Source organism: Pongo abelii, chromosome 8 (assembly GCF_028885655.2).
Source record: "Pongo abelii isolate AG06213 chromosome 8, NHGRI_mPonAbe1-v2.0_pri, whole genome shotgun sequence".
Taxonomy (NCBI): Eukaryota; Metazoa; Chordata; class Mammalia; order Primates; family Hominidae; genus Pongo; species Pongo abelii.
Window position 1 is genome coordinate 73,409,136 of NC_071993.2, and position 26,242 is coordinate 73,435,377.

At 51.4% G+C, this 26,242-nt stretch overlaps 1 protein-coding gene across 9 annotated transcripts in view; it reads right to left on the reverse strand.

Moving 5' to 3' along the window:
• Window positions 1-11,632: 11,632 nt before the first annotated feature.
• PALD1 (phosphatase domain containing paladin 1) overlaps window positions 11,633-26,242 on the reverse strand; it is a 92,334-nt gene continuing 77,724 nt past the window's right edge. For all 9 annotated transcript variants that reach the window (XM_024254227.3, XM_063727357.1, XM_054522528.2 and 6 more), the window contains 2 exons: window positions 15,595-15,750; window positions 11,633-13,532 (listed from right to left, as the gene is read on the reverse strand). In XM_024254227.3, the coding sequence (XP_024109995.3) occupies window positions 13,380-13,532; window positions 15,595-15,750 (309 nt within the window). In that variant the 3' untranslated portion in view covers window positions 11,633-13,379. The remainder of the gene's footprint in view (window positions 13,533-15,594; window positions 15,751-26,242) is intronic.

A 26,242-nucleotide genomic window follows, 5' to 3' on the forward strand; every position in this document is an offset into this window, starting at 1 on the left:
CTATCCTAGAGGTGAAGGGATTGAGGCCAGGAGAGTGGAACGATTCACTCAGGAAACACTCACAGACTCTCCTGTGTACGGTGCCACGGGGACACAGAGACACACCCGTCCATCTGCAAATGGCTTCTGTGCGTGTGGGCTGTTCTCACCTCTCGCCAAGAGACCTGCTCCAGCAGGGGCCAACTTTCCCCTGCCGAAAATCTTCCCTGGAAAATCTCTTTATGAAGCTATGACCTTGCCTGTCCTCAGTGAAGGAGACAGTGGGAGAACGTCGGCCACCCAGGAAGGAGGTGGGGGCAGAGGGCAGTCCAAGGGCCTGGTCCCACTGCAACGGCCTGGTACCGAAGGCAGGCAGGGAGGGAGGGAGGGACCTAGGCAACCCCAAGGGGGTAGTGTCATCTGGCATGGCCACAGCCTTCCCCCCAGGAACTCCACGGCACCCTCCCCACACAGGAGTTCCATGGACCCCTGCAGCACCTAGGACTTAGATGTGCCCACCTACCCAGGGCTTCCACGCCTCCCCTAATCCCCCACCACCCAGGGCTTCCCTCCCAAGGGGTTGGAAGCAGCAGGATGCTTTGGTCACTCAGAGCCTGTGTGCTTTGAATTCTTTCTCAAAACCCTTATAAATTTAGCCGAAAGAGCAATGACATAACCTCCCCATGGGAAGTACAAACACACCCAAGTTCACTCCCGTCTCGCAAGCCCAGAAAACCGCCATACGCAGCCACCTCAATGGAAATGCCACCCAGGGATCCAACAGAACCCACGCCCAGGCAGTCCCAGGACATGTCTTTTTGGGGAGAACTCACCAGAGCTGCCAGGACACAAACCTAAGCAGCTAGTTCTCAGTGTCAAGCAAGGCTTCCAAATGCTGGGCACAGTGACTTGTCGCCAGTCATGGGCAAAGTGAGCAAAATAAGGACAGTGTAGTGTCTTAAAGCTACTTCATCTAAAAATTTAAATAATAATAATAATAATAAACAGACAATAAAATAGGCAAAGGTGACCAAGAAAAAAATATGTAAAATATTCATAAACATTAAAATTGAGAATGGGGACAAAAATACAGATGCAGAGGAGGCTTTTTTTTTTTTTTTTTTTTTTTCTGGAGACAGGGTCTCACTCTGTTGCCCAGGCTGGAGTGCAGGGATGCAATCCTAGCTCACTGTAGCCTTGAACTCCTGGGCTCAAGTGATCCTCCCACCTCAGCCCCTTGAGTAGCTAAGACTACAGGTGAGAACCACCACTCGGGGGGTTGGGGTGTAGAAGGGGAGTGTTGGCTATGTTGCTCAGGCTGGTCTTGAGCTCGTAGTCTCAAGCACTCCTCCCACCTTGGCATCCCAAAGTGCTGGGATTACAGGCATGAGCCCCCACACCTCACTGAAAACCTTTTTTTTTTTTTTTTTTTTTGACACAGAGTCTCGCTCCATCGCCCAGGCTGGAGTGCAGTGGCGCGATCTCGGCTCACTGCAACTTCTGCCTCCTGAGTTCAAGCGATTCTCCTGCCTCAGCCTCCTAAGTAGCTGGAACTACAGGTATGCACCACTATGACTGGCTAATTTTTGTATTTTTAGTAGAGATGGGGTTTCACCATGTTGGCCAGGCTGGTTTTGAACTCCTGACCTCAAGTGATCCTCCTCCCTCAGCCTCCCAAAATGCTGGGATTACAAGTGTGAGCCACCACTCCTAGCTCAAAAATCTTGAAAAAGATTGCTATCTATGTGTTACTCTAAGAAAATGTTGCCATTTTACCAAAACTGACCCAAGGGAAAGTAAGAAGCCCAAAAAGACTAATAAACATAGAAGAAAAAAACTTTATGAAAAATTCACACCTAAAAAAAGACCAGTCCAATATTAAGGGTTCTATGAAAACTTCAAGCCACAGATGATCCACAAGTTATGTGAACTATTCCAAAATGTTGAAAAAGACAAAACTACCTAACACATGTATAAAGCTATCATAACCCTGACAACAAAATTAAAAAGGATAACATGGTGGGAAAAAAACACTCATAAACATAGTCACAAATATCCTAAATAAAATATTAGAAATTCAGTTTCAGCAATATGATAAAAGAAGAAAACACCATGACCAAGTAATAAACATTCAAGTATGTAGGCCGGGCGCAGTGGCTCACACCTATAATCCCAGCACTTTGGGAGGCTAAGGTGGGCAGATCACCAGAGGTCAGGAGTTCGAGACCAGTCTGGCTAACATGGTGAAACCCTGTTTCTACTAAAAATACAAAAATGAACCAGGCGTGGTGGCAGACACCTGTAGTCCCAGCTACTAGGGAGGCTGAGGCAGGAGAATAGCTTTAACCCAGGAGGCGGAGGTTGCAGTGAGTCAAGATCACACCACTGTACTCCAGCCTGGGTGACAAAGTGAGACTCCATCTCAAAAAAAAAAAAAAAAAGAATGCAAAGGATTAGTCAACACTGAAAAATCTGCTAATGTACTTTTTAAAATTAACATATTAAAGGAGAAAACATATGACCACCTCAATAGATGTCAAGAAAACATTTTTAAAATTAAAAATCCATTTATAATTTTTTAAAATCTGCAAACCAGGAATATAAGAAAATTTCTTTAATTTGACAAATATGCCTACTTGAAACCTAGATCAAAAATTACAGTTAGTGGTGAAATATTCCCATTAGACTTAGAAAGTATAAGAATGGTCACTATTCCAAATATTGTACAGGAAGGTCTAGCCTTTATAACAAAAGACAAGAAAAAGAAATACTAATTATAAATATTAGAAAGAAATTAAATAGTTATTATTTGCAGATAATATCATCATCTATCTCCAAAATCCAAGACAAGTTTTTAAAAACTTAGTTATTAAGTGGGTTCAAGAATATGACCAAATTCAAACAAAAGAAGATATTTATTTTTTCCTACATGAGCATTAATCAATCAGAAAACTTAGTTATTAAGTGAGTTCAAGAATATGGCCAAATTCAAACAAAAAGAAATATTTATTTTTTCCCACATGAGCATTAATTAGTCAATCAGAAACTGTAATAGAAAAAAAAACATAATTTCAAAAAATAAACCACGAATAAATTTCATGAGAAGTAGGTATGACTTAAAACAGGAGTGTTAATAACTTTTATTATTAAAAGACACAAAAGAAACCTTAAGAAACATAGGGAAAAAACATATTCCTTAATGGGAACACACAATATTATAAAAGTGCCCATTCTCCCTAAATTAGTCAATAAATTAAATGTAATTTCAATCAAAATACCAATGAGATTTTTAAATAGAAGTCCATATGCTGGTTCTAAAATCCACTTGGAAATGAAAGTACACTGGAACACTCCAGAAGTATAGAAGAATGAAAAAGAAAGAAAGAATGAAAGAAGGAGAGAATGAGGATGGGAGACAGAAGGAGGAAGGGAGAAAGAACAAGAACTTGAAAAGACCTCCAAAAAAAATCAATGGAGAGAATAGAGTACAGATATAGAATATGTCTCCCTTGCAATGACAGAAAACCCAACCCAGCTCACTGAAGCACAAAAGGATCCGGTTGTCAATTAAAAGTTTTGTGGGCATAGGGGTAACCTGGCTCTAGACATGATGGGGTACAGCAGCTTAAGGGCAACAGCAGTTGCCTCAGCTCAATTCCACTGGCCTTGGTGTGTTGGTTTCATTTTCATGTTTGTTTTCACCTTGTGGCTGTGTGACAACTGTAGCCACGTCTGGTCTTTCCCTTTTAAGTTCCACAAGAATAGTTAAGACTCTTCCAGTCACTCAGACAAATGCCAGGGATAAGATCTGATTGGGTGTAATTGGCCGGCTGAGTCATATGGCCAGCCCTGGGCCAATGGCAGTGCCAGGACAATGAGATGCACAAATTGGCTCAAGCCTTGGTTCTTGTTCCTCCTGGGGATGGGGAAAATCAGACATGGTTACCAGAAGGATGAATGGAGGCCAGGAGCAACAACAACCCCGTGTCTACTCTATGGACTCAGGTATAAGTGCTTACTTCACATATGATGAAAACCATAGTTCCAGTAGTAGGAAAATGTGGCTACTCCATAAATAATGTAGGCCAGCCTGGTGCAGTGGCACATGCCTGTGGTCCCAGCTACTTGGGAGGCTGAGGCAGAAGGATTGCTTGAAGCCAAGAGGTCAACACCAGCCTGAGCAACATAGCAAGATCCCATCTCTAAAATAATAATAACAAATAATAATAAATGTGGGCCAACTAGATATCCATTTTGGAAAAAAAAAATTAACTATCTCATGTCATTCACAAAAATTTATTCCAGATGAATTAAAGCATTAAACATAAAAGACAACACTGTAGAAATATTCAAAGAAAACATAGGAAAGAGATCTACAACCTTGGGTAGGGAAGGCTTACTTACACAAGTCACAAAATACACCATGTATAAATTTAACAACTTCTCTATGACAAAATACACTAAAAACATTACAAGACCTGAGACAAACTGGGAGAAAGAACTGACTGTATATCTATCTACCTACCCACAAAACAAATTATATTAAAATTTTATGCCTGTTAATTAAAAAAAGACAATCTAGTAGAAAAATGGGCATACACATAACAGAATAAATTCAAATGGCCAGTAAACATATGAAACGATGTTCCAACCTCATTACTAATCTGGAAAAGTCAAGTTAAGATAAAAATAAAAGACTTTTTTTCTTATCAGATTGGCAAAAATTAAAAAGATTGGCGACCTCAAATATTAAGGCAGGAATGGGGAAATGGATACTTTCATAAACTGTGAAAGGCTATGAGTGTTTAATTCAGCTTAGATGCCGTCATTTAGTTCAAAGAAAGAATAACAATTACTTTTGAAAGGCAAAGACACTGTGCAGGTTTGTTGACGGTGAGGTGGGCAGATGTGGGAAAAGGAAAGAATAGCCAAGAGGGGGTGCAAAGTGAAACTCAGAAGGCCCATAGATAATCTACCAGTGTGACTCAGAGAACACAAGCCATTTCCCACTCTTGTGGCTGTAGAGGGGAACCTCTTGAAAGTACACAGGGGTTTAAATAACATCAAGTCAGAGAACCACAAGAATTTGACGGAGGGCTTTCAAAGTCATCATGCTTTCCCCTCAGTCTCCTCCCCGAGTCACCCCACCCTGGGCACTCTTCCAGGATCCACCTTTCTCTCCCCTCAATCTGTCATCGAAAATGGCAGAGAGGATTCCCATATCCAGCCCTGAAATGAGCAAGGGTTTGGCATCAGACACAGGTATCTCTAGCTGTAAAATAACACCTCGTGGTATTTTTAGAGGGTTGAACGAGATGATGACTGTAAAAGAAACCAGATATAATGCTTGACAAAGTAAGTAATCTAATAAAGGACATCCTAAAATAAGCAAAGGTTATTGATCTGAAACTAGGTCAGCTCCAGCATAGACTGAGACACACAGGAATGGAGAGGACAGGCGCTAAGACAGCATGTGTATCTAATGGTATTTTAAAGCTAAAAAATAAATACAACATATATGATAAAGTTATCATCTTAACAAATCAGTAGGAAAGGGGTCAAGTGTGGTGGCTCACCCTGTAATCCCAACACTTTGGGAGACTGAGGTGGGAGAATCACTTGAGCCCAGTTCAAGACAAGCCTGGCCAACATAGTGAGACCCCATCTTTACAAAAAAAAAATTCAAAAATTAGCCGAGCGTAGTGGCATATGCCTATAGTTCCAGCTACTCTGGAGGCTGAGGTGGGAGAATCACTTGAGCCTAGGAGGTTGAGGGTGCAGTGAGTTATGATTGCACCACTGCACTCTAGCCTGGGTGATAAAGTAAGACCCTGTCCCAGAAGCAGCACAGAATTTAAAAAAGAAAAAGAAAAGAAAGAGAAAGGGAGAAAGGCAGAAGAAAAGGAGAAAGGCAGAAAGAAAGGAAAGAAAGAGAGAGAGAGAGGGAGGGAGGGAGGAAGGAAGGAAGGGAGGAAGGGAGGGAGGGAGGGAGGGAAAGAGAAGGAGAAAGAAAGAGTAGAGGAAGGAAGGAAAGAAAGAAAGGAAAGGAAGAAAGAAGAACAAAAAGAGAAAAAGGAAGAGAAAGAACGAAAGAAAGAAAGAAAAAGAGGAGGAAAGAAGGAAGGAAACAATGAAAGAAGGAAGGAAGGAAGGAAAGAAAGAGAAAAGAAAGAAAGGAAGAAAGAAGAAAGAACAAAAAGAAAGAATGAATGAATGAAAGAGAAAGAGAGAGGAAGGAAGGAGAGAAAGAGAGAAAGAAAAAGAAAGAAAGAAAAGAAAGAGGAGGAAGGAAGAAAGGAAGGAAGGAAGGAAAGGAAGGAAGACAAACGCCTAAACAAAAAAGTCAGCAAAGGACATAAACAATTCATAAAAGAAAAAAAAAACGGCCAAAACACACGAAAAAAATCCAACTTCACTATTAGTTAAAAAGAAACAAAATTGAGCAAATACGAGATTCCATTCTGAGTCATAAAACTGTGGGCAGTGCTAGCAAGGCTGGGAAAGAGCATGACCACTCACTGCTATCTGAGACTCTGAAACAGGGCATTTCTAAAGGACTAACTGAAGGTACATATGGAAAGCCTTCAAAATGAAGCTTCCCTTGGTTTAGGAGATAACCAGAGGTTTGCACTTCCATCCACAGATTTGGAGGCACCAACCCAGATGGCTATAGCCTCCTCCATCCACAGGGAAGATTAAGCAACAGCTCCCTGACCCATGACCACCATCGTGGACAGGACCTGCCCCCTCTCTTGAGATGGCAGCGCAGGGCAGGGCAAGAACCAGCTCTTAGTCTGCTGGAACTGTACCATGTGGAGCTGGAAACCAGGGTGGTCATTTTCACAAAGCAGTGCCAAAGCAGTGCTGGCCTTCAGAGACAAAGCAGGTGCCCAGAGAGGCTGAGACAAGGCGGAGGGTGGGTTGTTCAGGTCTGTGCAAGAAAGCTATTTGGCGAAACACCTGTGAAGAACAAAGGAGGAAACAGAAGGCAGTAGGAAGGGCCTTCAAACCACAGTATGGCTCTAATATCCACAAAAAGAGAGAGGGAAAGAGCCAGAGAAATAAAATCCTAAGCCCCTCAGCTGACCAAATGGACCACCTCTTGGCCTAGGGGACCCCCAAGAAACCTTAAAAATGGAGTTCCTGGACATGATGGAACAGGAGGTTGGACAGGCCTCGTTATGCCCCCTCCTTCGCTAACCATTAGGCTTTCTTCTCTAAGGGTTAAACAGAAACCACTGCTTCACGTGGGTACCAACCAACTGCCTAACACAGCCCCTCCCCTTTTGCAGCTTGACACAGCAACCGCTAAGTATTCCCTCCTGATTTAAAAAAAAAAAAAAAAGCCCCTGGACACAGAGCAGAGTGGTTCTGGCCAGTCTAGAGAAGCTGCACCCAGAGGGCCTTCATGTCCTCTGCTTCCCGTTTTAATGTAGAGGCCTAACTGTAATACATTTAAATGTTAAGTCTCCACCCCAAAGTGAATCTGGGACACGGGTTACATACATGTTACCCTACTACGAATGCCCTTGCCTCCCCTTTGTGAATATTCATTGCTGCTCCTATAACCTGTTGAATATGTATATCTGGACACCCTGTTCAGCATAAATCCCTGTCTTATTCTCCCCACCTTCGAAGTGTCTGTTTCTGGCTTCTGGCCAGAGGCTACGTTTCTCAGCCTGTCAGAATGACCACCCAGCAGATTGCAACCCTTTATGAGAAATAAAGCTCTCCTTTCCAAATGTGTATGAACCTCATCCTTCCTCAGTAGACACAACAAGCCTGACACTGCAGGGTAGCTCTGGGCAACTCTTGGTCAGACCAATGGGGAGGCTCCCAGCCAGGCTGCAGGATGGAGGGTCAGACACAGCCAGCTCTATATCCCTGCCCTGCTCAGTCAGCAGCCTGTGGGTGGAGTGTGCTGGATGGAGGAGCAAGGCCTTGGCACGAACACTGTATTGGATCCAGAGGTGCGATTGCTGGAAGGTGGTCCAACTGTTCTCTCTGCAGCAGCAGCAGGTTGTCCTGAGGGGAAAAGTGAGTGGTGCACCCCTATGGAGGACACAGAGGGAGTTTCCAGGACTCCCCGGGCAGCCTCCTAGTCCCAGTCCCTGCTGCATTCCTGCCATGGTCCTCTACTGGTTATATATATATATATATATATATATATTTTTTTTTTTTTTTTTTTTTTTTTTTTGAGATAGAGTCTCTCTCTTTCACCCAGGCTGGAGTGCAGTGGCGCGATCTTGGCTCACTGCAACCTCTGCTGCCTCAGCCTCCCAGCCTCCCGAGTAGCTGGGATTACAGGTGCTTGGCACTAATTTTTATATTTTTAGTAGAGTCAGGGTTTTACCATCTTGGCCAGGTTGGTCTTGAACTCTTGACCTCATGATCCACCCACCTCAGCCACTAGGATTACAGGTGTGAGCCACCGTGCCATGGAATCATATTTTTTACACTCTCCCTCTTTGCTTAAGCTAGCTGGGGCTGTTTTCTGAAACATGTCACCCAAAGGGGTCTAATTATTACCTGCACAAATATTTGTGTTTGAAGACATTATTTGAAGTATTGTTATAAGTTTTAACATTAAAAACCCCAATGCAAGTCTATATATCTTGTTAGAGGTTTGAATTACACAGGTGTATGCATTTGTAAAAACTCATCAAATGGGCTGGGCGCAGTGGCATATGCCTGTAATCCCAGCACTTTGGGAGGCTGAGCTGGATGGATTATTTGAGGTCCGGAGTTCAAGACCAGCCTGGCCAACACGGTGAAAACTAAACTAAAAACCCGCCTCTACTAAAAATACAAAAATTGTTAAGTAAGATTGGCCAGGTCCAGGTTCATTCTGCCTCTGCACAGTGAATAAATCATGATGACATGGGTTTTGCAAAAGAGAAGGATTTATTTGGCAGTACATGAGGAGGTGGGAGAACAGCTCTCAAAACCACCCCCACCCGACCCTTGAGGATAAGGCTTAAGGATATTTACAGGTAAGGGAAGTGGGATGATCTAAATCATGGGGAAAGGTGATTGGCAGTGGGAAAAAAATGAAGTGACAGGTTCCTCCTGAGCCAAGGGTAGTCAGGCTTCACAGCACTTCACAGGGCGCATGTAACAAAAATGGTGGCATTTGCATGATCTGAGGGTGGAGTTGTCGGCCCTCTGACTTCAAAAGACCACCCCTTGGGCACCTGGGCAGTCTAGGGTGAAGGATCGGGGTCTCAGCTAGTTTGAACTAGACAGGTGCTGGCCAAGTTCCTGAAAAACAACTGAAGTGAACATTACCATGGTGACCTATGAATGTTATCTATAAAGTAGCCAGTGAAGGTTAAGTTCCAGTGTTCGGCAGTGAGGCCTTCAGCTACCACGGCCTTCAGCTTCATAGAAAAAGCTTGGGAGGGGGAGAATTAAAAAAACAACCCAAAGCAAGCAGGGCAGGTAGACCTGATGGAATTAGCCCGTTTTCAATGTTGTGTGTAAAGAACTTAGTGCAGGCCTCAGCACACAGTCAGTCCCCAACAGACCCTGGCATCTGCCCTGCCCTCCTTTAGGCCAAGAGGGAGAAGTGCTTTTTCTCCTTTTCCCTCAGGCTACGTAGAGGCAAGAGGGGGAAGGATCAGTCTGCTATTGCCAAGGAAGGGATGCCACCCAGAGAAGGCAGTAATTGGCCAAGGTCCCCAGCAAGCTCTAGAATTAAAGTCACTCTGGAGGTTCCTGTCCGAAACCTGCTGTCCTGGGCAATGCAAAGGAGGCAGGTTTTCTGGAAGCCAGGCTGTCTGCCCTAACCCAACTGAACACATTTATGGAAATTCCTGCTACACTCTCCCAGGGCCGATGTGCCAAGGGTTCTCCCGCTGTTGGCTTCCTCTGGGAAACCACCAAGTTAGTCCTTCCCAACGACTCTCCCTGGCCCACCAACCCCACCTCTGCTCTCATCATTAGAGAATTCTGCATGGCTTCCCCCAAGAAATACTAAGAAATGCCTTCATCCCTCTTACTGGCTCCTCTAGTGCCAGAGGACACCTGAGCTGAGGTGCTGCATTGCGAAAGCCAGTGGTGCCCTCTGCCCCTGACCCCCTGCCATCACTCATGAGTAATGTCACTTCTATACCACTAACTCAGATACTCCTCAGATGGACTCTTCTGCTCCAGGGCCCTAATAACATACTCTACAGAACAAGACAATTCCTGCAGTGAGTACCTGCTGTGTGTAAGGCCCAGCAATAGGAACTTCATGGCCATTAACTCTGATCCTTCCACTTACCCTACAAAATAAGCATTTTTTTTTTTTTTTTTTTTTTTTTTTTTTGAGATGGAGTCTCACTCTGTCTCCCAGGCTGGAGTGCAGTGGCGTGATCTCGGCTCACTGCAACCTCCGCCTCCCAGGTTCAAGTGATTCTCCTGCCTCAACCTCCCGAGTAGCAGGGATTACAGGCACCCACCACCATGCCCAGTTAATTTTTGTAGTTTTAGTAGAGATGGGGTTTCACCATGTTATCCAGGCTGGTCTCGAACTCTTGACCTCAGGTGATTCACTCACCTCGGCCTCCCAAAGTGCTGGGATTACAGGCATGAGCCACCACGTCCAGCCCAAAATAAGCATTTTAATCCCACTTACAGTTGAGGACATTGTGTCTCAGAGAGGCTGTGTGATTTACCCAAGCTCTTTTGAACTGCTTCACTGTATGAATGGATGCTGAAACCACGCTTGCTGGCTGAGCAGAAAGGGGTGTGTGCAGCACACAGTATTAGGTGGCCACAGAAGCAGGCAGGGGACAGCACAGAGAGGAGAAAGGCCCGACCACCCACGGGGCTGCATGGGCCACAATGATACCTTTAAAAACCAGAGCCCAGGGAGTAGGAGTGAGAACAGGGAGGGAGATGAAGACACTGGTTGAATTTTCACAACTAGTGGATGGTTACACTGTACTTGTGTGAATAAAAGATGAACAGCTTTTTGTAAGAGAAAACCAGTTACATACATGCATGCCAATTCTGCAGATACAGTTTGAGGTTTCCGCACTGAACACCACAAGAAAGGACCAGGCAGGCGATGGCCGGCGGGCGGCTTCATTCTTCCTGTTCATCCAAAACCAGTTCTTGTGACAAGTAGAGAAACCAAAGACCCTTTGTGGATGGGCCCTTTTCAGGGTCTGGCCAGATCTGAAGTCTGGCTAAAGGATGGGCGAGAGGGTGCAGAGATTAAGAAAAGCTCAGACCATCAGTGCTATATGGTTTCCGGGGTGCGGTGGTCCCATCCAACACCACAGGCCCCCTGGCTCCCCCTGGGTCCACAACATCGCTGGCTCCTTGTTCTAGAAGCTCCAGAAGAGAGGGAAGTGGGGTCCTGGCTGGTTCTGGCCTATCACACCACCACTGTTCTCCAAACCCCACCCCGCCCTAGCTCTCACGACACCTAGAGAAAATGATTTGTTCATTCTCTCGTCCCTGCAGTGCCACCAGCTCCTGGAAGGCAGGCTGTCCCCGTCCACAGCTCCCTGGTGCCTGGCATGGTGCCTGGTCTGTGTAGATGCCCAACTTTGCAGTGATCTGCTGCATCACTGCCCACACCCGACATGCACAGACCTCCCCCTTGCACATGTCCCCTTATACACAGAACACTAAGGGCACTCATCACCACATTCAGGGGTGCATGTCCCAGGTGGACCCAGCCAAGGCCCGCTGTTTTTAATGCTTAAAAGCTCTGTACAAAAAAAAAAAAACACAAATGAATCCTCACAACACCCCTGTGAGGTAGGTAGGCAAGTGTTATTCTCCCATTTTACAGATGGGGAAACTGAGGCAGAGAGGTGATGTGATCAGCCAGTGGTCCCAACACAGCTGAAAGTCAGAGCCAACCATGAGAACACAAAGGATCCCTCCCGACTCAGTCCCATCTCTGACTCCGCATCTAGACCTTGTCTGCAAAGAAATTAAAACGTCTTAATTCATGCAAAAATAAAAACAATAAACCTGAAAAGGTAGTGAACAGACATACAGTAGTTCTGCAAAAGAATTCAGCCAAGGGGGTCAAATATTTTCCAATACTGGGTAAATGGGAACAACTTCGGCCTCCTCCCCTTTTCAAATATCATGACCAATGACACATCCTTTTTTTTTTTTTTTTTTTTTTCCTGCAGAAGTACATGAGCCTAACCAAAGACAGGCTCTCCTGGTCCTAAGTAAGCCAAGCAAGGTGGACAGCCTCCTCACTGTTCAGTTCCTGGGTTTCAGCAAGCACCAGTCCCCAGCTGGAAGAGCTGCAAGGCTCAACTCAAACATGGCACTTCTCTGCCCCCTGTTCCCAGCAGCCTTCCCGCTGTGTGGAAAGAGTGGATCCCAGCAGCCTCTAACTCAGCAGGGTCTGGCCTTTGCTGCTCCCACCGGAAGGCAGGCTCAAAGATGCTCAGCAAGGATGGCCTGGAACCCAGGTGACCCCTCCCACCACCCTCAGTGCACCCTTGCACACCTCACTGTCCATGAGGACCACCCCAGCAACTGCCCTCGGCCAGCACTCCCTGGGGCTCCTGCTGCAGCAGGTGGGGGCACCAGGCCATCCTGGGCTGCTGGGACAGAGAGAGGTGCCGGGAAACCTGCAGCCCCAGGCCTTGGCTTCCTCTGTGCCTCCTGCCCAGGTTCCCAGGCAAGTGGAGCAGGCCTCTTCCTCTGTGCTGCGTTCACCTCCTGGAAGCTCTTTCCTCCCCATGAGAGGGGCTCCCTGAGGTCTCCAGCTCCTTGAGAAACTTCCACCATCCTGCCAGCCCCACCAGGCCAGGTAGGTTGTCCTTCCTGAAGTCTCCCAGGTTGGAGATGGGGGCATGAGAGTCCCGAAAACTGGGTGAAGCTGCCTTTCACATAATAGATCTATCCAGAACACTGTCCCCTCCACCCACCTCAGGCTGCCAGACGCCCGAGGGCAGTGCTTGGGCAGCAAGAAGGGGAGCGGCAATGGCAGAGCAGCAGAAGTAAGGAAGTGGGGAGCTACCAGTGGCTGGGTCTGCTCTGTGCCAGGGGCTGCCAGGCCAATCTGAGAGCGGGGAGAAGAGGACAGAGAGATCCACAGTGTTTGGCAACTGGGGGAGTGAGCCCCTTGGAGGCTGAACGCCAGCCTGTCTGCAAGGTGCACACAGCAGTGTGCACCTTGTGAGCACTCCAGTGAGTGCTCCTCCCTGGAGGTCAGCCACACATCTTGGTGGTTTGCCAAGGATGGCTGTGCTGTCTCCCTGTCCTATAAAAAGTTCTTTCTAAAAAGGCTCCCAACTCCGCCCAGTCTCTCCAGGAAGCGGGGGAATCATTTCAAGGCCAGCACCCCTCAGGGCCGCTCCCAGCCAAAAGCACCTCAGACACCCCAGGCCTGCGTGGGGCCCTGTGGGTGGGGGGACAGGGAGTAAGGCCCCCTACAGCAAGTCCCCGGGGGCGGAGGGCTCGAGGCTGCAGCTCTGCTCCTGCCACCGGTAGCGCAGCCTGGAGAAGGGCTGGTCCTCCCCGCTCTCCAGCTCGGGGAAGCCCAGCTCGTTGAGGATCTCGTAGATGCCAGCCTTCGATGCCACCTGGGAGGAGAACAGAGGCAGGAGCAGTGTTTCAGGGGAGGGAGGGTGCCACTAAGGCCACTGAGTTCTGAAGATGAGTCTGTGGCCCGTGAACGTGGTGACCTGAACAAGTTTGCACCTTGATTTCTGTTAACTTATCTGAGCGTCAGTTTCCTCATAGCAAGGAAAAGGCTCTACCTCACAGGACTGTCTCAAGGAGGACTCTACACGTACAGAAAGTACTGGGTAGACAGTGAGTGCTCCATGCAGAGAGCAGTGAGGGAGGCCAGGCACACACTGGGCCCTGTGCAGCTCGATGCTCCCGTGTGGACGCCCAGGAGCAGGGCCTGAAGGGAGGGCTGGAGAAGGAACGTGGATGCAGGGTCAGGTAAGGCTATGGCCTCTGCCCCAGGTGGGCTGGCTGGAGGCACCCCTAGACACGCAGCCCTGCCGCCCAGCAGCCCAGACCCTGGCACCAGACTCAAACCATCCACAACCAGTCCCCTTCTCTCTCCACCATCCTGGGGATGAGGAGGGTGCAGCCTCCACTTAGAACAAAGGAATGGGTCCGTCCCGCTCTGGCTCTGGGGCTGCCCTCACTGCCATCCTCCACTCATCCGCAGGAGAGAGGGGCTGAGGTCCCCTGAGGCTGGAACCCACACTTCTGCCTGGACTGGCAGCCCTCCTTCCTTGACCTCCCCCAGTCGGGGATTCAGCTGGGGAGGGGATCAAGCTTCCTCTCGGTCCCAGGCTCCCCCAACTTCGGCTCTCCAAGCAGAACCCAAGCAGGAAATGTCCTCATCCCCTTCCACCTCCACCCCTCCCCAGGGGCTCACAGAGGAAGCTGAGCCCAGGCCTGCTCAAGAAGGCGCCCCAACATGGCCTTGGTGCGACCCCATCAGGTCTCCTGACTCAACACATATCACATGCACTGGGGGCATTTCAAATGCTTCTCCACCTGACGTCCCAAGGCCCACCCTCAAAGCCTGCCACTCTGCCTCCACTCCTTCATAGCCCTGAGTCCACTTCACACCTGCCTCAGCCCCCATACCCTTCCTGTGCCCACTCTGGCCAGGTCACCGGCTCCTGCTCTCCACCCACCCACTTCCCAGGAGCTAATTCCAGCCTCCAGTCCAGACTAGAACTGCCAGGATATGCTGGTGAGGTCTGGAGGGGCCAGCTTCCTGGCAGAGGAGTAATTACAGGCTGCTTTGCCAAGGAGGGAAGGAGGCCTCTCTTCTGACCTAGAGGTGCCAAGGTGGCAGCTCTGCCTCTAAAACAGCTGAGTGGAAGAAGAGCCAGGAGGCCAAACAGAGAGGATCCAGGAGGCCAGACAGCAAGGGTGGTGTCTTAGGTCAGGATACGGTGGGCTCTGGAGCCAATCAATCAGCCCTAATGCCAACCTTGAACAAGTCACCCACCCTCTCTGTGCTCAGTCTCTGCCTCTGTAAAATGGGAAAGTGACAATCACACCATGCTAGACCTGCCTAGTATAGGCTCCAGCAGATGGCACTGTATGTCTCCCCGAGTCCCCAACGCAGCCTTCAGGGCTGGCACCCACAGGATCCACATCACCTCCATGTTAGTGCTAAGGCCAGCAGCTGTGGAGGAGTTGGCTCATTGGTCCAAGGTCATCGCTGGAGGGAGAAAGGGGCAGGGCCACTACAGCCTCACCCTAGGCCCTCGCAGAGCACAGGTGAGGGCTGACCACAATTGCGGGCATGAAGTGCCCAGGTGGGCCCAGAGCTGTCATGCACACAAGGGTGGCTGTGGTGACAGGGTCCCAGCCCCAGAGGCTCCCCTGCTCTGTCCCCCACCCTCTGTCCCCTCCCTCCTCCTCATTCATTTGTTCATTCATCAAACTCATCAACTGCCTGCCAGGCACAGACAAACTGCTTGGGACCCAAAGTCAGATTAGACAAACTCTTGGCCAAACAGAAGCCTCCTGCAGAAAGGGGGATGGGGGCTCTTCCCACCTGTCACGGGGTCCCCGCAGGCCATGTACAGGCACTGCATGGCTGTGACCCAGCTCCATCTGCAGGAGCCATCGCCCCGGCCCCTCTCGGCCTCAGCCTCCCCTCACCTCCTGCATCCAGGTGCTGAAGGGCCTCTGCCAGGAGTCAGCCTTCTCCAGGTGGAGGTACGCGTTGAAGAGAATCAGGCAGACATAGCGCTCCAAGTACTGCAGGCTCCGCAGCTGCAGCCTCCGCATTTCCTGCGCCTCTTTCGCTGCCTTTGCCTGGAGGACAGGACAGGGTGGGGTCAGTGTGGGGGGATCCGTGCCCCCAACACACAAACATGCCACCCTGCTGCCCTGAGTGCCAGGGCAGGGTGATCCAGCCTCACAGCTGAGGGCGTTGCCTCCACCTGGGTTACAGGACGAGCAATGGAGCAAGCCGGGGCTGCAGGTCAGGAGCCCACTTCCTACCTGAGAGGCACGGCAGGCCTCCTGGCCTCCCTGAGCTTCCCTCTCCTCGCCATGGAATCATAATCACTGTCCTGTTCTGAGGGGTGAACGGGGACAGCAGGAGAGCTTATTGTAGATACCCTGCATGGCGCCTGAGGTGTGCTGAGGCCCTCCCACATGGCAGGACCGATGCCCAGGGTGGGAGGACCCTTACTGCCACTTCCTGCCAACCCCCAATCCTCCAAGGATCAGAGGAAAGGCTTCACTCCTCTCTCTGCTGCCCCTCAGGCCTCCCTCAGCGAGGGTACCAGGGCTCTGACCAGTGGCCTGGGAGGCACCGATGGCAGGGGTCATCAAGGCTACGTTCTCAAGGCTCTGCCGTGTGGACGCACATCAATCTCCTCCCCGCAACCCGCCCCCGCGCTGGGCCTACTGGGTGGGTGAGTTCATCCTCCAGCCTTGAAGGGGAGAAACCCCATCTTGGCCTCTGAGCCCAAAGGTCCCTAAGTGACTTCCAAGAGTGAAAGGGGTACGCATACAGCCCTCAGAACCCCCAGCCCTCACCCTCTCCAAGGCTGGGGACAGGTAACAGAGAAAGGCCACCTGGCCAAGGAGTAGCAAGAGAGGAAGTGGCTCAGGAGAGGGGTTGGGAGAGGATGTGTGGGTGCAGGGGAGGCTGTGGGGCATCGATCTTTTAAGCAAGCAAGCCTGAGCATCTTTATGGGAAATGGCACCAGGCCACGTGCTGGGGCGGAGAGGGACAGCAAAGCCAATTAAAGAGAGGTTTCCCAGAGAGTGTGGGAGTGCCACTGGGCCATGGAGGCCTGGTGGATTTGCACAGACAGAATGTGGACCAGATGGGGGAAAACACAGAGGTGAGGCTGCTGCCTGGAGTGTGGGGGCTGAGAGGGGCTGGCCTGGCTGGAGGGAGGGTGAGGAGGGACAAGAGGGGGAGCTGGGCTGGATCTATTATGGAAGCCACCTGTCAGCTAGAAAGTTTATCCCAGGTCAGCGGTTCACAACCTTGCTGTCCATGAGAAACACGAGGAACTTTAAAATGCAGATGCCTGGGCCCCACCTAGAAAAATCCAATGAGAATCTCAGCAGGGTGTAGCCTGGGCATCGAGATTGTCAAAATCCCTCTGGGTGACTCTCTGTAGCCAAGGTTGCACATTATGGCTTCAGTACTGGGGAGCCACTGAGGGTTTGAGAGTATGAGTGACTTGTTAACAGAAGATGTATGGGAGATTTGTGCTCAGGAGGAAGGGAACTTAAAGACGGTCCCTTCTAGGTTCTCCACGATGTGGGGGCTCAGGGGACAGGCCACAGGCCAAGGGATAAGGCCCAGGACATGCACAGCCAGGCTCTCCTACAGGGCACCCTGCCCACCCTGTGCCTTCCACCCCTCACAGACATGTCACCCACCCAGCACCCTCCCCTGACATGTCACCCACCCAGCACCCTCCCCTGACATGTCACCCACCCAGCACCCTCCCCTGACATGTCACCCACCCAGCACCCTCCCCTGACATGTCACCCACCCAGCACCCTCCCCTGACATGTCACCCACCCAGCACCCTCCCCTGACATGTCACCCACCCAGCACCCCGCCCTGCACACTATGGAAGGGGAGTTTGGAAAGCGAAGGCCACACCTCGCCTCACACCCACCCCCTTCTCACCCCATCCCCCAAACCCACAGCAGCTCTCCCTGCTCCAGGAAGAGGACGTGGCACAGGGGTCATCCCTCGGGCACCAGGAACATCTGTGCAAGGGCACAGCAAGCCCCAGCCTCTGGGAGCCGGAAAGGGCTGCTCTCCTCACAGCTGGGCTGCAGCTGGAAGCCCTTCCGCACAGGAACACGACGTCAGCCTACATGCATCTCCTCCTTAGCCCCAGGGTGGGCTCTGCGGCCTCAGACGTGGCACAGCCCACAGTCCCAAGAATCAGAGCTGGAGGAGCCTGAGCAGGGCCTGTGGTCCCCAACCCCCTACTTCTACCTTCGTGGTCTTTGCTGCCTTTGCCTCCAGGGACGCAGAGTAGATGGTAACTTGCAAAGCCTGCCCACCCGTCCATCCAGAAGGAGCTCTGGGGCCCTGAAGATGGGGGCAGGGGTGAAAGGTGGACAGTGGGCTGTGCCCAAGAGGGGCAAGGGGACCAGAGCCAGCACTGTGACTCCCTGGGAGACATGAGTCCCACGAGCTGGGTTCAGGTCCTGGTGCTGCCATTTAAACTCACAGGCCCCAGGTTTATGGAAGTAGGATTTCTCAGCAAAGGGAGGGATGAGAAGGCACCTGTGCACCACACAAAGCTCACTAATCCACTCATCCATCCAGCAGGGAGGGGCCACTACACCGTGCCCATCACCCAAGCCACAAACTGGGGATGCAAAGATGAACTACTCATAGGCCCTGCCCTCCGTGCCTGGAGGGGGATGGAAATAATTCCAAAGCAGCCACAGCAGCTGCAGGCTCAAGGAAGAGGGGACATCTAAGGTGGGTGAGGTCTACAGAGAGGAGGCGGAATGGTGCCTTGAGTGGGGGAGGGCATGAAAGGCAGGAAGGGGGCTCAAGAATGAGGTGAGTCCCCAGGGTACCCCCTCCCAGGGTAGGCAGAAGGGGAGGAGCTCATGGCGGTACGGGAAGGGTGAAGGTGAGAGGCCAGGCCTGGAGTGGGTATGGAGGCCAAGCCAAGGCCTGGCCCTGCAGACAGAGGCCAGTGAGGGCTTCAGGGGATTTGAGGGCGGGAATGGCCCATGGCTGCCGCAGAAGTGATGGGGCCGCTGGGGGCAAGATTTGCTTAGAGACTGGGGAGTAAACAACAACCAAAAAGATTTTACCTAAATATAAACCGCAGCCAATACAACGCAACCCTGCCTATCTGCAAGGATGGATGGTCTGCGCCATAATGCAACTGGCCGCTCTCCACCCCACCCCTTAGGCTGCTTCTATCCTTCCCCAAGCTCCATCCAAAAGTCTGGAGCCTATTTCAAAACATTTTCTTAGAAGGAAGAAAAGGAAATCACCCACAGTTCCACTGGGCAAGAGCCATTCTAAACTGCTTTCAATTAAAGAGCTCAGAGGCAATGTGCTATGGGTGTGAAACGCCCTCAGCTCTGGCTCTGTGCCATGGACTCGACCGCACCAGCACCATCCTCTCCCACAGCCGTGGGGATGGAGGCTGCCTGTTGCAAGAGACACAGGCAAGGATTAGGTCTGAGGAAGATTCTCTGGGGTAAGAGGTGGAGTGGCTCCTTCTGAGCTCTACTGGCAAAGGTAGAATTATCTCCAAATTCCGACCACTGTGTAGAGGTGACACCTGACTCCCGCCCCCAGAAGGTTCCGAGGGCACATCTTGCTGGATTACAGGTCTGTGATTTGAGACAATTACCCATCTTCCTATCAAGGCCCTGGTTTCCTTAACACCGTCCCATGTTAGCACCACTGCCTGGGGAGGACGGGTCAGCCACCTCCTGTCGATAAAAATAGTGGAGCTGTTTATATACGGCCTGGCAGGCCAGGCTGTCATTAGCTGTGGCGGAGCCGTACAAGGCTTCCTCATCCATTGGACTGAGCCCTAAAATAGAAGAGGGCCAGGAGAGGTGGCCGGGGCACTGGGTACTTCAGGCTTCTCAAACCTCCGGCCTGGCTGGCATCGAGGCAGCCCAGCATTGCCAGCAGGGGCTCTCATGAAGCTCTGCTCTTTGCCGGGCCACCAGGGAAAGGCCCACTGAGGCAGGGCTGGGGAACCTCCCCAGGCTACCACACAAGCAGAGCACGTGCGTCAGGGTCTACTGAGTGCCACCTGCAGGCCGAGCGCATCACATCCTGACCTGAGGATTAGACCCTAACACATTCTGCTAGCAACCCCGTGAAGGAGGCGGGACCATCCCACTTTGCAGATGAGGCTCAGCAAGATTGTTTTTTGTTTGTTTGTTTGTTTAGCACATGCTTAGTTAACCCTTCAAACAGTAGGCATCCTGCCCAAACTCAGAGTTCTGAGCTGGGAGATGAACCCCAAGACCCCAGCTCTTCCTACCACCCTCCCCGACTTGGCCACAGTCAAGCCCACCACTCCCTGCTCACCCTTGTCTCTGTACCTTCACCCACGCTGTTCCTCCTGCCTGGTCGGGTTCCCTCCAGGCCTATGACAAGCCCCCACTCTCCCAAAGCGCAAGCCTGCTCCTGCCCGACAGCCCTGCCCTTCTCAGCCTCCTCTGCCCTCAGGCTGAATCTTTCAATTAAACATTGCACTAAATTCCATCTTAACAGATTCTAATTGCTTCATCAAGGCAGGGGCTGTCTCAAAACAACCATAAACCCAGGGGCGGGCACCAGCCAATAACCAGGTTTACACCTCCCCCTTCTCCCCACCGCCCTGGGGGTCTGCAGAGAACTTGGTATGTGGCAGGCGCTCAGTGAGCACTCCTCCCCAGGCCCTCTTGTCTTGGCTCACGGCTTCTAGTATCATCTTGAATCCAGATCCTAGACAGACTCTGAGGATTGCAGACTGGGACATGCCAGCGGCTCAAGTGCTCCACATGGATAAGGGTCAGGCAGCCCAAGCCCACAAAGCATGTCCCAGTGAACCTCCTGAGCGCACCCCAAACCTGCTGCATCCATAAGCCTGCCCATCTCAGTGGCAACTCCAACCTCCCAGGTACACAGGCCAGAACCCGGGACTCCTCCTTCACTTCACCCTTCTCAACCCCACGGCCAGTCAATCAGGAAACCTCACTGGCTCCACTTCGAAACACCTCCAGAGGCTGACCGCCTCTCACCACCCTGGTCCCAGACACCCTCGACTCAGCGATAGCCCCTGGCTGGCCCCTGCCACCTCTCCTGCCCCCTGCTGTCTATTCTCAACACAGCACCTAAATGACTGTACAAACAGTGTCTGCCCAAAACCCTGCAATTTCTTTCTTTGCACTCTGAATATAAGCCAAAGTCCCAGCAATCCCAGAAAGGCCCCATAGTCTGTCTCCTGTCCCCATAACCTCTGCCCTCCTCTCCTGCCCTCCGGTTCCCTCGCTCTGCTCCTCAAACACACAGACAGCTCCCACCTTGGGGACTGCACGCAAGCCATACCCTCTGTCTGAACCATTCTTCCCCCGGATGCCAGCACAGCTCCTCCTTCAGGTCTGTTCAACGTCACCTTCTCATGGAGTCCCTGCCTAACCAACCCTAACTGCAAGCCCTCATACCGCCCCGTCGGCACCTCACAACTGTGGAGTCCTCATTAGGGAAAGGGGTAAGGCTGGCGGGACCAGGAGAAAGCAAAGAGAAAAAGCAGATAAGCTCCAAGTCTGCCTTTCTTCATGGTCCAGGACATGGCCCTCCTACACAAATGACACAATCTTCCAGTGCCCAGCTATCACCAGACCCTCGGCTGATAGAAAAATGCAACTTAGCTCACTGCAACCTCGGCATTATCAGTACTGCACAAAGCCCTCTTCAGCAAACAGCACAAGCACTGTCCTAAAAAATCCCCAGCCAGCCTTTGTCTCCTTGCAACCAGTTCTTCTCTTGCTAACTTGCCCACTGCATCCTCGCAATGTATTTTCATACTTTTTCTAAAAATCTGCCTTTCTTTACCTTGTACATACTTTCTCTTAAAACGTGCCTTTCTGTACCTTCTTTAGTAAGAAGAATTTTAGCAAATTCTTACTAAAGAATTTGCTAAAATTCTTCTTACTCCCAATTAATACCAGCCTCAGATAGTTGCAACCTGTGACACTTAGAGGCTCCACTTCTCCCAACAGACACCCCTCTGTCCAACAGACCACGGCCCTGATGTGTGTGCTGCCTGCCACAGATCTCCGTCACTAGAGTACAGACTCCATGAGGACGGGGGCTTTTGCCCTTTGTGGGGCATCTCCAGCACCTAGTGCAGTGCACTTAGTAGGTATGTAACAACCGTTTGTCAAATCAATGAATGACAAACATGTGCACCTTGCATTTTCATTCATTCCAGCTTCACAGGACACCTCGGTTGCTTGTGCCAACTCCTTTGCCTTCCAGAAAGGGAGGCTGAGGTCAAAGAGGTGAAATGACCTGCCAGGGTCACATGGAGAGTAGGCAACAGAGCCCAAGCAGGAACCCAGGCCTCCTGTCCACTGAGGAGGCCACATGCTTGAAGACCTGGACGCAGCTGAGGCTCAGGAGAAGACAGCCCCAGAGGAGAAATAAGAAGAGCCAGCAACCCAGGCAACAGAGCAAGACCCTGTCTCTACCAAAAGAACAACAAAAAAGAGGCAGGTGTGGTAGCACACCCCTATAGCCCCAGCCACTCAGGCCTGGGGGCTGAGGCGGGAGGATGACTTGAGCCCAACAGGCGGAGGTTACAGTCAGTGAGCCATGACTGCGCCACTGCACTGCAGCCTGGGTGACAGAGCAAGACTCCGTCTCTTAAAAAAAAAAAAAAAAAAAAAGAAGAGCCAACAAGGCCAGGCTCAGGGTCTTCATCAAGCCAAGTCAGACAGCAACTCTCCCCACCCTGCCACCCCCTGCCATTACTGAAGCCCCCTTAGTATCCCCTCGCTCACCCACTCAACAGAAAGAAACCTGGCCTGGTGACCTCTGCCTCCAGCTGAGGTGGTGAGGCAAGTGACAGTCCCCAAAGACAGCCAGTGGCTGAAGGGCAGGTTCCAGGGCTGGCAGCCCACCCTCTTCCCACGTGCAGCACCAGCCGCTGTGTGTGGTGGGTCTCCACCGAGTCCCTGCAAACTGCATCCTCAGGCCAGCCCAGCGGTGGGGCCCCAGTACAGGACGCTTTTCTGTACCTAACCCCTGGAAGGAGAAAATTGCCCTCAATCCATACCGGTAACCCATTTTCCAAAGGTGACATCATATTTTGTTAAGTAATTTCAAAGTGTGAAGGGACTTGACCTGGTGCCGTGGGCCACTCTGCATGCCATGAGTTCAACAGACGCTGTTCAGCAGCACCTCTAGGCCAGGCACAGAGATTCAATGCTGAGAGGACACAGTCTCATTCCTCAAGAGGCCCACTGTGCCGCATGTAGCCCATAGAGCCTGCCTGGCAGCCCAGCCACCCTGCACACCCCACACCCCATCCCACCTCCCATGGACCCCAGACTGGTCCTCACCACCACCCCTCAAAGCACGCAGAGCAAGGGTAACAACTCCAGGTGACAGATGGAAAAACAGGGGTCCAGGCAGGCCAAAGTGACTTGCCCAAGGTTCCACAGGGAGTTACTGGCAGAGCCAGGGCTGCAGCCAGGGCTTCCAACCCCTGACCCATGGCTCTTTTGCTTGCTGCAGAAGAACGCCCTGTCCTGGAAGACTAACAGTTAATAATGAAGATACAGTCAGGCTTTCCTATTTATTTATGCAATGATTTACTCAACCTTCCCTCCATCCACTCACTAGAAAGACATTTGTGGAGCCCCTACTTGTGCCAGGCAGGGTCCTGGAGTCAGGGTTTCAGAGGTGGACCTTGCAGCAGAAACAAGGACCTCTGGTAACAACCACAATCGAGACAATGAGAGCAGCAGGCACCAAGGCAGGGTCTCTGGGGATTACCCAGGGGGTGAAGGAGGCGGTGGTGCTAGAGTTGAAATTAAACCCCTCATGCCCATCAACAATTCTAAGCCCAATGGTGCACACTTAGAAACCATAGATGCTCAATGGATGTTTGTTGTTGAATAAAGCAGGAAAGTCCTCCTAGAGAATGGAAATACCAGCTTGCCCTACAATGGGAAGGAAGAGAGATGAGCCGTCTCAGCAGCCCGGTATGGTGGCTCACACCTGTAATCCCAGCACTTTGGGAGGCTGAGGCGAGAGGATGACTTGAGCCCAGTACTTTGAGGCCAGCCTGGGCACCACAGCAAAGACCCTGTCTCTACAGAAAAATAAAAAAACTAGCCAGGCGTGGTGGTGCATCTCTGTAGTGCCGCCTACTCAGGAGGCCAAGGCAGGAGAATCACCTGAACCCAGGAGGTTGAGGCTACAGTGAGCTATGATTGCACCACTGCACTCCAGCCTGGGCAACAGAGCAAGACCCTGTCTCAAAAAGAGAGAGAGAGAGAGAGAGAGAGGTCTCAGCTACTGAGAACATGTGCCCTACACACACGCATACACACACGAGAGCACACGGGTACTCACATGCACACTCACACACACACTCCGTTCTGGAAGCCATTCTAGGCTGGGTTCACGTGAAAGAGCCTAGTAAGCAGCCTTTGCTTGGGTTCTATTTTATGTGACAGCTCACAGCACTGCAGGGCTGCCCTAATTGCTCCGGCCCTGCTCCCAAGACACATTACTTATTGGAACCATGTCTCTGGGGAACAACTTTGGCAGCCAGGGTTTTTGTTTTGTTTTGTTTTGAGATGGAGTCTCGCTCTGTCACCCAGGCTGGAGTGCAGTGGTGCGATCGCAACTCACTGCAAGCTCCACCTCCTGTGTTCACGCCATTCTCCTGCCTCAGCCTCCCGAGTAGCTGGGACTACAGGCGCCCGCCACCTCGCCCGGCTAATTTTTTGTATTTTTAGTATAGACGGGGTTTCACCGTGTTAGCAAGGATGGTCTCGATCTCCTGACCTCGTGATCCGCCCGCCTCGGCCTCCCAAGGTGCTGGGATTACAGGCGGGAGCCATTGCGCCCGGCCAACAGCCAGAGTTTTCAAGAGGCTGAGAAAGACCCTGCCTGGGGCTCAGGGCCAGAGCTCTCTGGCCTTTTTTCTTAAGAAATGACCTCAGCCCTTGGGGCATGGAGCTGGTCTCTCTGACCTCCTGGAAGCTCCTTTGATCGCAGGACCAACTCTGCACCAACCCAGGCAGTCACACAGTAGTGGCTGGCAGCTTCCCTGGCAACCCTTCCCTTCTCTGCCACCACAAGATTGCCCCTGGGTCGTGGCTGCCACAGTGGAGGAAAAGGGATGCAAGTCGAGGAGTTGGGAGCCAGCTTCTGGTCCAGCCTCCAGCCAATCACAAAACTTCATTAGGCCTCAGTTTCTTCTCAGTCAAATGGGTCTAATAAAATTTGTCCTGTTCTCACCATCTGTCTGAGGACCACAGAAGACAAAAGGTGAGTTCTTAGAAAACAGCAAATAGCAACCAGGTACACTGGCTCACACCTGTAATCCCAGCACTGTGGGAGGCCGAGGTTCGTGGATCACTTGAGTCCAGGAGTTTGAGACCAGCCTGGGAAACATGGCAAAACCCCAGCTCTAGTAAAAATACAAAAATTAGCCAGGAGTGGTGGTGGCAGGCGCCTGTAATCCCAGATACTTGGGAGGCTGAGGCAGGAAAATCACTTGAACCTGGGAGGCAGAAATTGCAGTGAGCCAAGGTTGTGCCACTGCATTCCAGCCTGGGCGTCCGTCTCAAAGAAAGGGAAGGGAAGGGGAGGGGAGGGGGAGGGGAGGGGAGAGGAGGGGAGGGGAGGCGGAGGGGAGGGGGGAGGGGAGGGGGAGGGGAAGGGGGAGGGGGGAGGGAGGGGGAGGGGAGGGGGGAGGGGGGAGGGAGGGGGAGGGAGGGGGAGGGAGGGGGAGGGGGGAGGGGGGAGGGGGGGGAGGGAGGGGGGAGGGAGGGAGGGGGGAGGGGAGGGGGGGAGGGGGGGGGAGGGGGGAGGGGAGGGGGGAGGGGAGGGGGGAGGGGGGAGGGAGGGGGGAGGGAGGGGGGAGGGAGGGGGGGAGGGAGGGGGGAAGGGGGGAGGGGAGGGAGGGGAGGCTCAAAAAGCACTGCTCAAAGTTAAAGCACTACAGTCTTTATACAATAAATCTTGCTTTGAGACCAGAGGATGTTTCCTTCTCCCTGTGTGGCTCCCTTCACCTCAGCTGTTCTTCAAACTCTTCTAAAAGGAAAACGGGAGACACAGGCTGTTTTAAACACCAAACACTAAGAATTAACGTCACCAGCCAAAGCCCAGGAAAAGTGCTGCTGGCATTAATGATTCTAGCAGGGCTTCCTCCAGGTGCCCTGACTTTGGTTTTTGTCATAAATACTTTCCCTTTCCAAGCCCAAAAGGAAACAACGAAGTCTGCCGCGGGTGTCCCGCCCTGGGCTGGCGGCCATGTTGGATTCTCCTCAGCCAGGGCCCGGCATTCTCACTTTGGTCCAAAGTGCCGGCAGTGGCTTAGTTCAATGGGTTTTCTTTCTTTTTTCCTTTTGAAGCAGTTTGTTTGTTTGTTTGTTTTGAGATGGAGTCTCACTCTGTCACCCAGGCTAGAGTACAGCAGCATGATCTCGGCTCACTGCAACCTCTGCCTCCAGGGTTCAAGTGATTCTCCTGCCTCAGCCTCCCAAGTAGCTGGGATTACAGGTGTGCGCCACCACCCTCGGCTAATTTTTGTATTTTTTGTAG